This window comes from Ciconia boyciana, chromosome 7, assembly GCF_034638445.1.
Source record: "Ciconia boyciana chromosome 7, ASM3463844v1, whole genome shotgun sequence".
NCBI classification, from domain to species: Eukaryota; Metazoa; Chordata; class Aves; order Ciconiiformes; family Ciconiidae; genus Ciconia; species Ciconia boyciana.
In genome coordinates, this window is record NC_132940.1 from 53955626 (window position 1) to 53970609 (window position 14984).

Genomic DNA, 14984 nt, shown 5'->3' on the forward strand with positions numbered 1-14984 from the left:
TTCTCATTTCTGTCCTGCCTCTCCCGTCGGACCAGGAGATGCTTGAGCTCCTGCTACCACACGCGGGTGCCGATGGAGGCTGGCCGGGACACGTCTTGGCTGCTGCAGCTGCAGTTACACAGACGGCATTCCTAGGACCTTGTTCACGAGGCACCGTCAGTGCCAAGGACATCAGGAAACTCGCGCAAGGAGAAGGTGGCTCCCAAGCGAAGGGCAGGGCTGGGCAGCCTGGGGAAGGGAACGATTTCTGCTTCTCAGCCACAGCACCAGAGCATCTCACATAGCCAGGAGCTATGAGGCAGCACAAGGAGACTGGGCGGACCCATGGGGAACCAAACTGAGGGGTCTCGGCCTCATTCTTAAAAGCGTAAACATGCAAAGTAAAAAATATTGCCACAGAACCATGGTTTTTTTATTGGCAGTCTTGGCCTGGAAGCTAAGAACAACCTGGGATTTGGGAAGGAAGTTATCCTCTCTGCTCTAAGCTAATGCCTTGAGGTCAAGGCCATGAGAGGTTTGTGCCCTGTCTGCACAGTTCTCCAACAATAAGCTCTCACCTGCCCAACAATGCTTTAAAAAGGAAGACTACATATATTTTGGCACCAAATCCTCAGAACATGAGTCTATTTTTTAACCTGCCTTGAAATAGAAATCAGCAGCATTCACAAAATGCCTTCTCTGAGGCTACTAATTTGGTGTTCTCACTTCTGTAGACCGGCCTGCAAACTGTACTGTAGAGCAGCCCTCAAGCTGAGAGAGCATCTGCTGAACACCCCAAAGCAGAAGGTGATGTCCTTGCACAGTATAAACAGGAAGCTGGAGCTACCTAAGACTGCAAAAAATAGCACCACAAGGGAGCTCAAAAGGTCATCCTAGAGCACGCCCAAGCCACAAAATTTGATAAAATCTGTCAGTCTGCCTTCATTACAGAAGGCTGTCATCTTTTTCATCATTGGATAATTGCACCCTACATCGCTTCATCTGAGATCTTTCTAAATAAGAGCAACTCTTCTCATCGCCCAAGCTTAAAACACAACCCATAGGTCAAGAATGTTAAAGACCATGTCTTTGACTTTGAGAAGAAAATGTTGAGTTGAAGCACTTCAAGCTTGGACATACAGACGTACTTGAAAATGGCGTTGAACCTTAAGGAGTACTGGCACCCATGCTTTGAAAATTCAGCCTTTCCAGCCAGGTCCAGCTGGGTCCCCAGATATGAAGTATTCCCGAGTCACTAGAACTTTCCAAAACTCCTCAGTCCTATAGCCAACATTGCTGCTACAGCTGCTGCCTCCTGTTCCAGAAATGTCTGTGCATTGAGGGGCTGAGTACATACAGTATTTTGCCACTTTAAAGCAGTAAGCAGATAAATAAGCCACGATATGTTAATGCCTGCGAGCCATTACCTGCCAGGCTCAGAACACTATTATCTCCGTAGCTTGCTCTTGAGGGCCCCAGTGTCCATCAGCCTGTACAGGACTGCCTAGACCAAAAAGGTCATTGGTGAGCTCAGCCATCGCACTGTGGACCCATCACTAACATTCAGGTGGATGGGTATAAAAACCTCAAAGGTAGATATATTGGTCAGGGATGGCTTGGCTAGTTTGACACCACAGCCAAGCAGCAGACCCCAGGCAGCCAAACACACACTTCACTGACAATATCTGAGGCGTAACTGGGTCTGTGCATGGAGGAAATTAATTTTAATCATCAATGAGATGCTGAAGCATCAAGTTGCTTCTGTAGTCTTCCTCTCCAGCATCTGACACAGCTTCAGTTGACTCAGCTAACACCACATGTGGAAAATGAACAATCAACAATAAAGACAGGGAGAAGTTTCCCTAGCAGTCAACTTTCACCAGTGCCTCCCAACCATGGATCACAGCAAAGCAAACACCACTGCCTCCAACAGCTGTGTTTTACCCTCACTTTGCCCAAGGGCAAACCACCACACACATCAGTGGGGAGTGGGGCAGGAGTTACCTTCACCAGGAGAGGTCAAAATCCCTGGCTCACACAGACGTCCCCATGAGCACCACTGTAGCTGTAAAACATGCCTTCAGCAGTGTCCCATGGGTCATATGACACTGCCCTTTTCTGGAGGCTTTTTTGTTTCTTTTGCAGACAGGATGTCATGACAGTTTTAGTTTTAAGCCCAACACCACTCATTTAAACTGGTGTAAAGGAGCGGAAAGAGAAAAACAGTCTCCTTTCATGCACAACTCAAAACAGCCACCCACTCAGAAAACTGCTCAGGCATGGAGCTTGCATCTCAAAATATTTGCACTATATACGCTCCCTTCCCCCAGACCCATGTCAGCGGTGATCACTGTATTTTGCTTTGATCTGTTTATTTCAGCTTTTATTTCAGCATTTTAGGCAACTTTATACTACACAAAACTCTTGGAAGGACACACTGAATTTCCCACATAGGCAAAACTTCTGTTCTCTGCTAAATGCAAGACTAAATCCCTTGCTCAGTTCAGTAGTTTCTCTGCAGAGAGCTGGCAGGTCCACTTTGTGGTTCAGGGTGCCTTTCAGAAACCATGGCACCCCAGATCTCAGATGCTTCACTAGCATTTCTAAGCCCTCAGTTTCAGGCTGTGGTGAATAAGCTCACACAGCAGCTCCAGAGAGGCAGGCAGGCAGCTGGGAGCAGAGATAATTCAAAGTGTCAGCTCTCCCAGGCTTCTCCTCCAGCTTAATCCTAGAAGATAATGTAGCAAAATACAAGGGACGCAGGATTCAGAAAGGGAGCTCTCAATGCCCCTCTGGTCCAAGTTCGTGCACTGACTCAGTTTGGTGACTTTACGCAAGGCTGACTTCTTGAAAGCCCAACGCCCACGCAGAAGGTGCCAAGTGCTAAAAAGAGGTTCCAGTTCCTCTCAAAACCCCACAGTGTGGTTTTACACCACAGGGACCCACAGTCGTTTGGAGGAACAAGCATCTCTGGAGAGAACCAGTAGAAGAAAGACTCCCTCAGAGATGCCACTTTCTTTTCAGCCTTCAGGTGACTACAGACAGGCCTGAGACTGCTCCGAGATTTTGTAGCTGAACAGAGCTGCAGCTGGAAGGACGGACTGCAGCATCCGTGCACACGCAAACAAGCCAGGTTTTATTCATCCAGATCAGATACCAAGAGAAGCAAAGCTCCAGCAGGATGGGCCTCAGGGGAGCCTCCCAGGCTTGCTGGAAACCTGGCCAGGTGCTGCATTTGAAGGTGGAGGTGTCTGAACCAATCCTGCAATCGGCTCCGATTCTCGCAGATTTCTATCAGCTTCCTTTTTCCTAGAAAGGCGGCTGCTAGGACTCCTGTCTGCCACCCTTTCAGCTGCTGCCAGCACTGCAAATCTGCTCCGTGAGAACAACTTTCCTCTACCTAACCAACCGAGGATGCTCTGCTTCCTTTCAAAACCCCTTTTCTTTGCTCTGCCAGCTCCTCACAGGTTCTCTCTCCTCTACCCCCTCGCTTCCTGCATTTAAGTTCTCCAGGTTTATTAGTCAGCTCTGGAGAACACAAAGTACCAAAGCTGACCCCAGGTCAGTCAAACCTTCACATCCATCTACAACAGAGTCACAAATCAGTAAAGTTGCAGCACTAACAATACATGTCCCCCTTCCTGTCACAGCCTTGTGTTGGCACGCTGCCCTTAGAGCAACTACAGATTTCAAGCAGTGGCATAAGAGGGGAAGAATAAGTCCTTGGCCTCTGGGGCCAGATGGGCAGGGAGGGCGAGCTCCCAGCATCAACCTGGAGCAAACCACTTTGTGGTATCTGTGCCCACAGCTCACGTGCATTGCAAAGCATGAGGAAGAAGCAGGCTGGCAGCCTTCTAAATGCCTCCTCTTTGAGAGCACAAAATGAACTCCAAGTCAGTCAGAAGTAAAATTTTTGCTTTGGGAGCTAAATCACCTTTAAGTGATATTGTATTCTCAGAGCTTCTTAGGAAAAAAAAAAAGACGACAACTAAAATCGGGACCTAACAAGTTCACCTGTTACACGGCCAGAGCTGATGCTCTGGGCAATGCCAAGCACCTGGAGTACCACATAGCTAAGTACTGTAATTGGAGCTGGAGGCAAACCTGCCTTTTCCACCTTGTATCGGGGATGAGAGGAACGCAGGCAGGGCTGTGCAGCCCTAGCCAAGGACCCAGTCCCTCCAGCGCTGCAAATAAGGTCAGGAGAGCCCAGCCTCTTCCCAACACCAACTTCCTTCGGAAACCTGGCGCCGACCGAATCGCCTGCAGGAGAGCGCAGCCCTGTGAACAGCAGTGCTCTCTGCGTGCCACAAAAACAGCCAACACCCTGGCGGCTTGGAAAATTCCCAGGTCTTTCCCTGCTGTCCTCCATCACTTCACCCCAGCCCCCAGCAGCACTGCCAAAGACTCCAGGAGGTGCTGGTGAATTTAGGACATAAATCCTCCCCGTCCCACCAGCTGGCAACCCAATAATAAAACTAACTTCACAACAGAGGGAGAAAAAAATTTCTTCCCACCAGGATCCCACAAGTAATGTTTGCCATATCCATAACAGACATATGATAAGCTCAAGGTGCTTTTGCAGTGCAAAGCCGTTCTGCTGTGCAGAGGGGGAGAAGCTTTCCATCCACGCTGGGGAAGGCTGCCCCGAGCCAGGCCAGCGCTTCCCCAGCCCACGTGCCAGGTCAGTGGTGACAGTCCCTCTGCAAGGAACATTCCCTGCTGGGGCATGCTCCAGCCTCTTGTCCTGTCTGGCTGTAAAGGGCCAAAGCTATATGCACCATGTCTTTTGGAGAGGTTTCTGCAGAAAGAAAAAAAAAACCTCACCAAAAAACCCACCACCAACCAAACACACCTCTCGCTGCCAGGAAATATTCCTGTTTACATAAACTTACTTCCTCCCTATTGTCCCATTACTTCTCAGGTCAGCCCCGTCAGTGTCCTTAAAGTATGCCTGTCTCTCAGTGCCTTCAAATATTTGCTCATTTATGTCCTCTTCCCCTTTGTCATCTCTTAATGAACACCACATATTGAGCCCCCATAACATTTCCTCTTAAGCCGATTCCTCCAGCCACTGAGTCCTGATTCAGCAGAAAGGCTGAAAAAAGAACGAACTATACCCATATGCACACATGAACTCAAAGTTTTACTGCACACAGCTTTTTACACCTCCTTTGAAAAGAGAAGTGGAGTGAGTCACTTGCAAACCCACTTCAACTTTCTGTCCTGAACAGCACTTACCGCAGGCAGGGCTGTCAAGAGTGCAGGGACCAAACCCCTACCAACCCAGGCCTGAGTCAAAGAGATCTCACTATTTTTATTTGGCTGACAGAGCATCGTGGTGGTGGCACTGTGGGTTGGTGTGCAATTAAAATAACCACCAGTTGAGCTTCCGGAGCCTGACAGAAAATCCTCGAGCAGGGGCAGAAGGGCTGTGCCAAGCTTCTGAGCAGGCTTTCATCCACACCTTTCTCCCCAGGGAAAGTAATACTTCTGGCAAGCTTAATTCACAAGGTGCCTGGGGTTACAGGGTAGATTTTATGAGCACCCAGGCCTAACTGGTCTCCTTTGCTCAACACAAAGTTCAGGACAGCCCTGCCTTACATCTCTTATACATACAGTGTGATGCTGCACTCTCCTGCTCTCTTTCCAGCCCTGCTGAAAGTCTCTCCCAGCTGCCATACAGTGCCAAGACCATACAGCACTCACCCAACAAACTCTGTGGTATCTTTTCATGTACTGAGAAAGAAAACAGTGGGAATGCTCCAATTTCTATTTTTAAAAAGGAAGCATAAATGAAGCGTCAAGGGACTTTCACAAGGTCCCACCATGTGTCCCGTGGAAAAAACAGCACTGTAAGTTGAACACGGAGCATCCCTGGCACACAGCAGCCTCCTGGGAGATGGCAACCCTGCTTTCCTGGTGGAAATGCCCAGCAAATGCCCTTTGCTCCCTGCAATGCAAGCCACCAGCAGCAGAACGGCAAATATCTTTATCATCTTTTTGGAGAAAGACAAAAGGACAAGCTAGCAGCGAGTGCCATGCCAGAAACTGGACCTAAGCTTCTTAAGTTTTAAGGCAGTTTTAGCAACAGACCAGCCTCCTTCCTCAGTCCTTCAGCCTTCAAACCAGCGCTATGTAGAGGAGCGGCAGTGAGGAAGTGGGAAGCCAGCCAGCTGGGGACACTCTGGAAAGGGTACGAGGAAGCAGGGATGGGAACACGTCACTTTGTCCTATAAATCACCACATTCATGTGAACTGGATGTCTCTGAGCAAGAAAAAGAAAGCTTATTCCAGCAAAACAGAGAAGTTGCATGCAGCCCCAAGACATATCCCATTATTTCTTCAAGCAGGGTTTTCCTTATGCCCAAAGAAAGCACAACTGGCCTCTCCTGCTCCTTGCGGCAGCCATCTCCAACTCCTGCCTGGCACGCGTGCACCCTCTGACATTGCTCATGGCCACAGGATTAAAGATTAAACAGAGGCCCATGGTCACAGCAAACACAATGCCGTCTGCAACACACAGCTCAGCTGGGATCATTACTCAGAGAGCAGCAACAGGTGATGGCCAATATCCTAGTATCACAAATGGCGGAAGCCCCTCCCCACCTCCCTGCATCCCCAGGAATCAGGGCAAAACAGGGCAAAAACTGTGCCCCCTCTTATCCCAGTCCAAAACCATGTCAGTAACTAAGGAAAGATCTCTGCAGAAGGCACCAACATGAGCCTGGAAGCTCCTGCCTGCCAAAGACTGCTTTTTGAGCAATCTTTTTGCCTTGGTACAACCTCCACGACAGCCGCGCTCAGAGGACAAGTGCTAAGGATTTAAGGGATGGGAGGAGGCAGACCTGCTTGCTCAGTTGTGTTTTGGAGCCAAGAGCATGAAATATGCTAATCCTGCCCATCTCCTCTGCCAAGCACTGCAGACCCAGAACAACTGAATGCATAATAAAACTTTCACCCAGCTTTAACCAGAAGTGAAATGAGTACCATAGCCTCAGCTACTGAATTCATGCATGCTGGAAAAACAGACCTCCTATTACTCAGAAGAGCTGGACATGAACCAGTGACCTAAAAAGAAAAGCCTGCGTCTATGTCCCATCACTCTCCACCTCCTCATTGCCCTCGAGTCATCCAACTTGCCTGAATTTTTCAGAGCCCTTCTCTGAGGAAGTCACAAAGCAGAAAACCATGACACTGCACATCATGCTGCAAGGAAAAATCTCAGCTGGAGCCAAAGGGCATGGGGCAGGTGGCTTCACAGTGACCTGGCTGACCCTCAGCTGCTTTCAAAATTGTTGCCCTGATTATACTAATCCAGTTAAAGGCCAACCCTTCCTTCACATGAATACGGCTGACACCTCATCCCTCAACACCAGCCCTCTGAAAAATCCCAAAGCAGAATCCCTCCTCACCAGACACCGTGCCAGCCATTAACACTTTCTGAACCCACTTCCACCTTTGACAGGCATCAAGTTTCTCTTGTCCACTGTTGTGTCGCTGAGCACACACAGGCACCAAAAGCCCCGACATAAGCCAATAACATCAGTCTGTTCCATGGGAGCCTGACACACTGCACCTCAAAGCCGACCCCCTTCCCCGGTCACTTGGAAAGTCAGCAGCCAGGAGGTTTTTATTGCAGGAGTCTCAGCGAAGGTCACGTTAAGCTGCAGAGGTCAGAGGGAAGGTGCTGTGGTTGGGAGGAAGAGGAAGACTGATGGTTACAGCAAACTTTTATTCAACTTATGTTAAGGCAAAAGAGAGCCAGCCAGGCTGCCTGCCCCAGAGAATGCCTTGCCAAGATGGAAAATAAAGATGCAAGCCCTTCCTGTTTCCCCAAGCCCACAGTGAGAGGCGTATCTTTTACTACCACATTCGGGAAATTGGCCTCTATGTCAGCAGACTACAACTAGCAGCATTTTAATGTACAGCTCGGGAGCTTCAGAAAGTCAAATCAGATGATTAATGAAGAGTAGAAACCATAGTGCGAGCATTGCTGCCATGTCTCTCCGAGCACGGGTGGCACAATCGGCCTTTGTCAAGGCTGGAGCTCAAGAGACAGCAGCGTGGCAGGGTTGGTTCTAATGACTGGCACAGACGTGCTGCCCTTGTACTTCTTTATAGTACTACTAAAAATAAAATTAAATAAAACCCCTTAAGCCACTGCAATTTTCCACAGTTCCAAAGAGCCATTCACTGCTGGGGCAGAGTTCGGGTCCCTCTCTTCACCCCCCCTTTTCTCTCCTCACAGAGGATTCAAACCAGCAGGAAGATCAGGAGCTCCTGGCAATGAAGCCTGTACCTGGGTTTTACCTGCCGCTGCTAACAACTGCTGGCTCTCAGAGACTGCATTGGACGAGGGACTGAGCCTCAGTCTTAGCAGACAGGTATCCCCTTCGCAAAGCCGTTGCCACAGACCTCAGCCCTTTGGCAAAGGCAGCAAACAGGGACCACAGGTACATCCTCCAGAGAGGGGCAAGGTCGGCACAGCTCCAAAATACCTCCCCAGGAGCGGCCCACGGGCAGCTCTGCCTGCCTGCATGCAGGCAGGGATGCCTCCCAGGTCCAAGAGGCAACACACAGCACTTTGAGATGTCATGGAGAGCTGCACCGAAGAGCTCATTTAAAACAGACAGCCAAGGAGCAGGTGTAGCCCGTCCCAATTTTAGCTGCTAGTAATGCATCAGATCACAAGAGACGAGAGACAAACAGAGATCAAGCAGAGCCCAAGCCAGTTTCTTTTATCTGCTTTATAAGTAACTAATTAAAACAGTATTTCCAGGATCCTTTTGTCCTCAAAAGGCTCACAAATGAGACCTCTAGTAAAAAAGATTTACACGCAGAGCTGAGCAATCCCCTGGGGTGGGTCAAAAGAGCACACAGCAAAAGCTGCTTTGTGAAAAGAGAAAATGTCACAGACACTTGAGGGGAGAACAGAAATACAGGCAGAGAAACTCAGCCCACAGATTGCGACTAACACCAAAACCTTCAGCAAATAACTTACAAGAGCTTTACTGACCACAGTGGTCAGAACATCCACTTTACTGCCCATGGAAAAATGGCTCTGTAACACCAGGCTGCAGCACCAAGGTCTAGTTTATACTAGAAAAAGAGTGTTTTGAGGGTGTATTTTGCACCAGTAAGCCTCTGCCCACAAAATAAACTGGACTGGCTGCAGCAGTTTTCACCAGCAAAATGCCATCTATATCAGGCCTTCAGCTAATATAAATGCTTTTGAAGATAAAAAAGAAAGTAAACACAAGAAGCAAGGCTTCCTGCAGCACCTAGCTACAGTTACCAGATTCTGTGCACTGCCATCATTGCACAGAAATGACCTCGCTCGTAGAAGAGTTTGAGACCACAGGTGAACTTCTATTGAAGAGGATGACGCCATCTTGCAGCAGTCCCAGCTACCTGCAGCCAGGGAGAACCTGGACACACCACCTCCACTCCCGAAGGAGAGCTGGTGAAGAGCAAAGTACTCAAGCCAAAACAATGTTCTTCATTGTTAATGAATGACTAAGCTGACCTTTACCCAAAATAAAGAAAGGGAATGTTTTCCCAGAAGGATCAACAGTGATTTCTGTATCAGGAACAATAAATATTTCCCTAGGTATGGAAGGCAATGCATTTCTTCCCTTGGTTGGCTTTCCTTGGTTGGCATTAACAACGAGAATGAAAAGATCTAATCCAAAGCATAGCTCGGTTTCAACACTTTCCACAATAAAAAACAAATGATGTCACTACACTAAAAGTGTGAAACATGCCTGAGGCTTTGCAGAACATGTCTCAGGCCTCATCTACTTTGCACACTGGAGCTGCTCTGGGATGCAGACTACTTTAATCCAACTGCTATCAGGTAACAACAGACTGTCATACCAGGACACTCTTGAAACTTAATCCATGCTAGCCATAGGTGCAAATTTACCAAGGACTGGTTGAGCTACATTGCAACCCTGTAAATGTACTTTCATTCCGCATGTAAGCGACCTTAACCCAGTCCAGTTAGTTCACTTCAAAAATGAATCAAGCTAAATCAAATCAAGGCTACTTAAATTCTGAATAAAAGCATCTACACAGGGATTTAATTCACTTTAATCAACCCACTGAAAAGGTTAATTGGATTAATTTTCTTGAGTAACCATGTGTGGACGGACTCTAAGGATGAGATCTTGGCCACACTAAAATGACCAATAACAATTTTGCTAATGACTTAATAGGACCAACATTAACCCTTAAAACTTCAGCGCATGGATATTACTTTTCTTGCAGTAGCAATAAGAAGGGAAGCATTAAAGGATGACAAGAGGTCAAAAGGAACCTCCAGCTGCCTGCACAGACATATGCCTTCTACTCTTGACTAGCTGAATCATCAAATTCACACTTGCTATTTTGTAAGAATTGAAATTTAAAAAAATAAAAAGAAATGGCCAGTGGCAAGGAAAACAAGTTTAAGGAATTTTGGTTGTATTTAGACAGGCACGCAGTGCTCCCCATTACTACAGTGTAAATCTAAAATAGCTTAATTTCGACAAGAGCTTCTACAGATTTACATCATTGTCAGAAAGAACAGACCCTACCTCATACAAAGCTTTTTAAACCCAAAGCAGCTCCAAGGCACCTTTAATTAAGCTTAAAGGCACACATATGGAGCAGATACCCTGCTAACAAGGAAGCTGAGGCCAATCTGGCCCAACTGAAGGTGGGTCTGTGTACTGAGCACAGGCTGAACCGGTAGCCACACGCTGCAGCTGGACACCCAGAAAGCGAGCGGGGCCGCTTACAGCCCACCCTTCCCCTGCACTCTTGGGGTGCACAAGGATCTTGTGGGGTGGAGGAGGCTGCTTGGTGCTCCAAAGCTCAATGCAGGGCAAAGTCTTCACAAAAACCCTGGAGGCTCAAGTATTTTTAACCGGGACTTCAACATGGCCAGTCCCCTTCAAATCACCAAATTTGTGGATATTCACAGTTCTGCTCCCGTTTTTCAAAGCCCCGAGCGGAGCCTCCGAACCCAGTCGAGCCGTAACTGCGAGGAACATATCTGCGTGTCAATACGCCGAAGGGTCTGCCGGCGATTTCACGGCAAGGCTTATCTCCCGTGGGAGCGCACCCGGCCCCTCTCGCAGCCCTGCCCCAGCCCCGCCGGCCGGGCGCGGCGGGGGGGAGCGGAGCGGAGCAGAAGCGGCGGCCTCGGCCCCGGCGCAGACAAAGGGCTGGCCCCCTCCCCCCGCGCCGCTCCTCGCCTTCTGCCGGGGAGAAGCGGCGCTTCCCCGCCCGCCCCCCGCCGCACGCCCGGGGAGGGGAGCCGGGCTAGGGGGGCGGCCGCGGCTCTCCGTCAAGCTAACGCTGCTTCTTCCTCGCTGGCCCCGCCGGCCCTCCGCCTTCCCTCCCCTCCCTCCGACCCGCACAACCGCCGAAGACAACGCACGGGAAAGCGGGACGGCTCCCGCAAACCCCGAAGGGCCCCGCGCGTCCGTGTCGCGGCCGGAGCGCGGAGCCCCCCCCCATCCCGGCCCCACAGGGAGCGCCGCGAACCGCCCCCGCGGCCGGAAAATTTAAAATACTAATAATAATAATTTTAAAAAAATAGTTTTTCCCCTTCCTTCCCCCAAGTCCCCCCGAACCGCCCCGTCCCGTCCAGGTCCCCCCACGCGGGGCCGGGCTCCGCCCCCCGGTCCGCTTCCCCCCGGTCCGCTTCCCCCCGGGTGACCCGTACCTTCTTTGACTCCGGGCAGCTTGGAGTGGTCGATGCCGATCCCGGCCATGGTGGGGTGAGGAGGGCCCGCCGGGCCGGGGCCGGGGCCGGGGCCGGAGCCGGAGCCGGGGCCGGGAGGGGTCGGCCCTCGCCCCCCGGGTGAGGGCAGAGCCGCGGCGGCGCCGCCCGCGCCCCGCGCTACAAAGTTGCCAGCGGATGGAGACGGCGCGCCCGGCCGTACGGCGCGGGAGAGGGGACAGAAAGCGGCGGGGCGGGGCTGCCGCTCGCCGCCCCTCTCCCCCCGGGGAGGTGGGCGGGGGGGCCCGGGTTTTTTTCCCCCTCCCCTTCTCCGGCGGTGCTCAAGCCGGAGTTCGTTCAGCGGGACGGGCAGTCTCCGAGCGCGTTTATTTATAGTTAATTTTACTTTTTTCTTTCTCTTTTTTTTTTTTTTGGGGGGGGGAGGTGCTGGAGACCCCCTACTACCACCGAAGCGGCTTTTCAAACCGCTCGGAGAGCTCGGGACCCCCGGCGCTTTCCCGTGCTGGATCCGGGTGCCTCTGCCCCTGCTCCCCCTTCCCGAGCCATCCAACCCCAGTGCTCGCATGGGTCCCGCCGGCCTGGGAAATGAAAACGTGCTCAGGTCGAGCCTCAAACGAGTCAACTGCTCAGCAGCTGCCACAGTCGCTGTATCGTGCACCTTGTCCTTCAGGGAGGGGAAGTAAGCGGGACGTGATGAGTTTGCCTGCTGGGACAGGCACATGTCGAGGAAGGCAGCGAGGACAAGAGATTTCTGGCCCAGGAGCACCTTGGGAGACCTTTGAGCCCCAGTAACACTCTTGCCACGTACAGGTTGGAGCCAGCCCCCAGCAGAGACCAACAGGGATGAGGAGGACTTCCCAAAGGTGGTCCACCTTTGTCTTCCAGCAGCAAAGAAACAGCATGAGATGATGTCCTCTGGGAAAAGGGGAGAAGATAAGAGGAAGAGAATTTGGGATTTAGGGATGTCTGAGCTCCTCCGGGCTGTGCTCAGCACAGCCAGTCACTCACGTAGACCGTTTAGGGTTTTTGATCACAAATAAGCATGTATCACAAGACTATACAAGAAACAGATGAAATCAATATTACCACATTTGAAATTAGTGCCCCTCAGCCTCTATTCTAATGTGCCATGGCCCCTGCGCCACTGGTGGGTACGGGGAAGCAGGGGTGAGAGGGGCTGAGCCCATCTCCTGCTCCCACTCTCCAACAGGCTCCGGGGAGCTCTGTGCCCTGCCTGGGTAACCGGGACCAGAGAAGGAGACATAGCGGGATGCGAGATCTCAGAAAAAACAGCAAAGGGAATAATAATCTCAATTTTATTAAAAAGTAAAAACATTAAAGAAACTGCGAAAAAAGAATTGATTTCCAGAGGGTTAGCTGTGTGCTACTTCAGAATTTTCCAGTCTTGTTTTCTGAAACTCAGGAACTGTCTGTCCTTAATTCTGCCCCTTTCGAATGATGCTCTGTCATCCCCAAAGCAGGTACGCATAGACTTTATCTTTAATCTGACTGCCTTTACCCTTCCTTCAACCACTCAGCCTTCTCCACAGAAAAAGTCACTGAATTGTCTATATTTATGATCCCTTCTCACTGACATGCACCTAGCACACCTCTCATGCTGAGAGCTGATGAGCCTTCTGCCTAGAAGGCCGTTGCACCCTTTTACCGAGAGGCGAGTGGTGCACAGGATGAGCCCCGCTACACAGGTACTCCGTATGATCATACAGATGGGGATTAGTCACGGGGTCTTGTCCCTCCAAGGGGCAGCTCACACAGATTATCTTCTGTGACAGTCGCAGCTCCCTCTAATCCCCCTGCCATTCACACAAGCAATACATCTGGGCTGCTCACAAATAATCCTGGTGGTTACAGCCAGCTCCATGCTAAGGAAGGGTCTAAAAGTCCGTTTCCAGTTTCTCCTAAATTTGAGTTTTCCTGAAGTCAGTATATTCCTCTGGACATCCTTCACCCTTTACTAATGAAGCTTTTTGATCGCTGAATAAGCATTTATTGTCGGACAAAAGTGAGGACAAAAGAAGAGGCCAAGCCTTCTTCCAAGAGGAAGAAACAGGAGAACTGGCACAGAACATACCGATCTGACTTTCCAAAACCGGAATACGGTTTTCTCCTGCCCTTGTCTCAGTATAAGGTATTCAATACAAAGTAGCAGAAGTTGAAAGCCTGAAGCAATCACATTTACACAGCAGCTTTAGTGCAACAGAGCCAAACTTTATGACACAACTTTTAATCTGTCCATCCCAGTGATCCTGCATTTTACTCCATGCACACAGCTTTTCACTTCAGTCTTCAGTAATGAATTTGTATCATATTACATTGCCTGGCTAGGGCCAAAACCAGCAACATAAATTAGCCATAATCTGCACTGTATTCAAGAGATACCACATTGGACTGATGTGACTTTGGCTGCTGTTAAGAGAGAACTATGTGCCCGGCTATGTGTAACTTCACTAAAGCAAGATCTGGTACCTGATGCCCAGGGAATTACAGCAGAGTAGTTCCTGAGGTTCCTGGGTTCAGGTTTCTACTACACAAATTACATGGCTCCTCATACCTCCCTGTGGCTCCCTTAATCATGCAAATGTATTTGTTCTTGCAAGATCTACTGAAGCTCAGTGATAGCACTTGGATGGTGAGCTCTGCTAGGACCCAAAGAAACTACAGGCAGACAGTGCAAGTGACATTATTTCCTTGGTGCTGGAAATGAGGGGAATGTCTCTAGCTGTCGGAGCACAGAAAGGCTGCAACAGGCTCCTGGGAGGGGTAACAGCAGCAAAACCACATTCCTTAAGGCAGACTCCTACAAACCAAACAAAGCATTTTTTTTCTGCATTCTTGACATTGGACTTATCTCTCATCTTAGCTTGATTTTTGAGATGTATTCAGATGAAATCTCTGAGATTGGAAGATGGCATGAATCACTTGAAGGCTATAGAAGGTTTCAAAGACAGCTACAAAAAAACCCAAAAATGACCACAGGGGGACCGGGCATGAAGGGGAATTAAACAGGATCCAGGGAATGAGTTACTGATGTAGTGCTAGCACTGCAGCAGCATCAGATCTTATGCTCCCAAAGAGCTTCTCATTGTTGTGGATCTCAAATCACCCTCCAGACTCTCACTTGTGTCTAAAAGCTGCTGTGTCTAGGCAAAAAGCATGGAAGATGTTTGCCTGTTCTGCTACACTGACATCAGCTTTTCCTGTGCAAATTGTACAGCATCTAGCTTGACAAATGGTATATGTTGCAGTGGGT

The 14984-nt window shown here is 49.8% G+C and overlaps 1 protein-coding gene across 2 annotated transcripts in view; it reads right to left on the bottom strand.

Moving 5' to 3' along the window:
- CCDC50 (coiled-coil domain containing 50) overlaps positions 1-11942 on the bottom strand; it is a 44035-nt gene extending 32093 nt beyond the window's left edge. Inside the window, exon 1 of one of the 2 annotated variants that reach the window (XM_072866642.1) lies at positions 11696-11942. In XM_072866642.1, coding sequence (XP_072722743.1) covers positions 11696-11744 — 49 coding nt within the window. In that variant the 5' untranslated portion in view covers positions 11745-11942. The remainder of the gene's footprint in view (positions 1-11695) is intronic. The other variant, XM_072866643.1, reaches the window with a different exon arrangement.
- Between the last annotated feature and the right edge of the window lie 3042 nt (positions 11943-14984).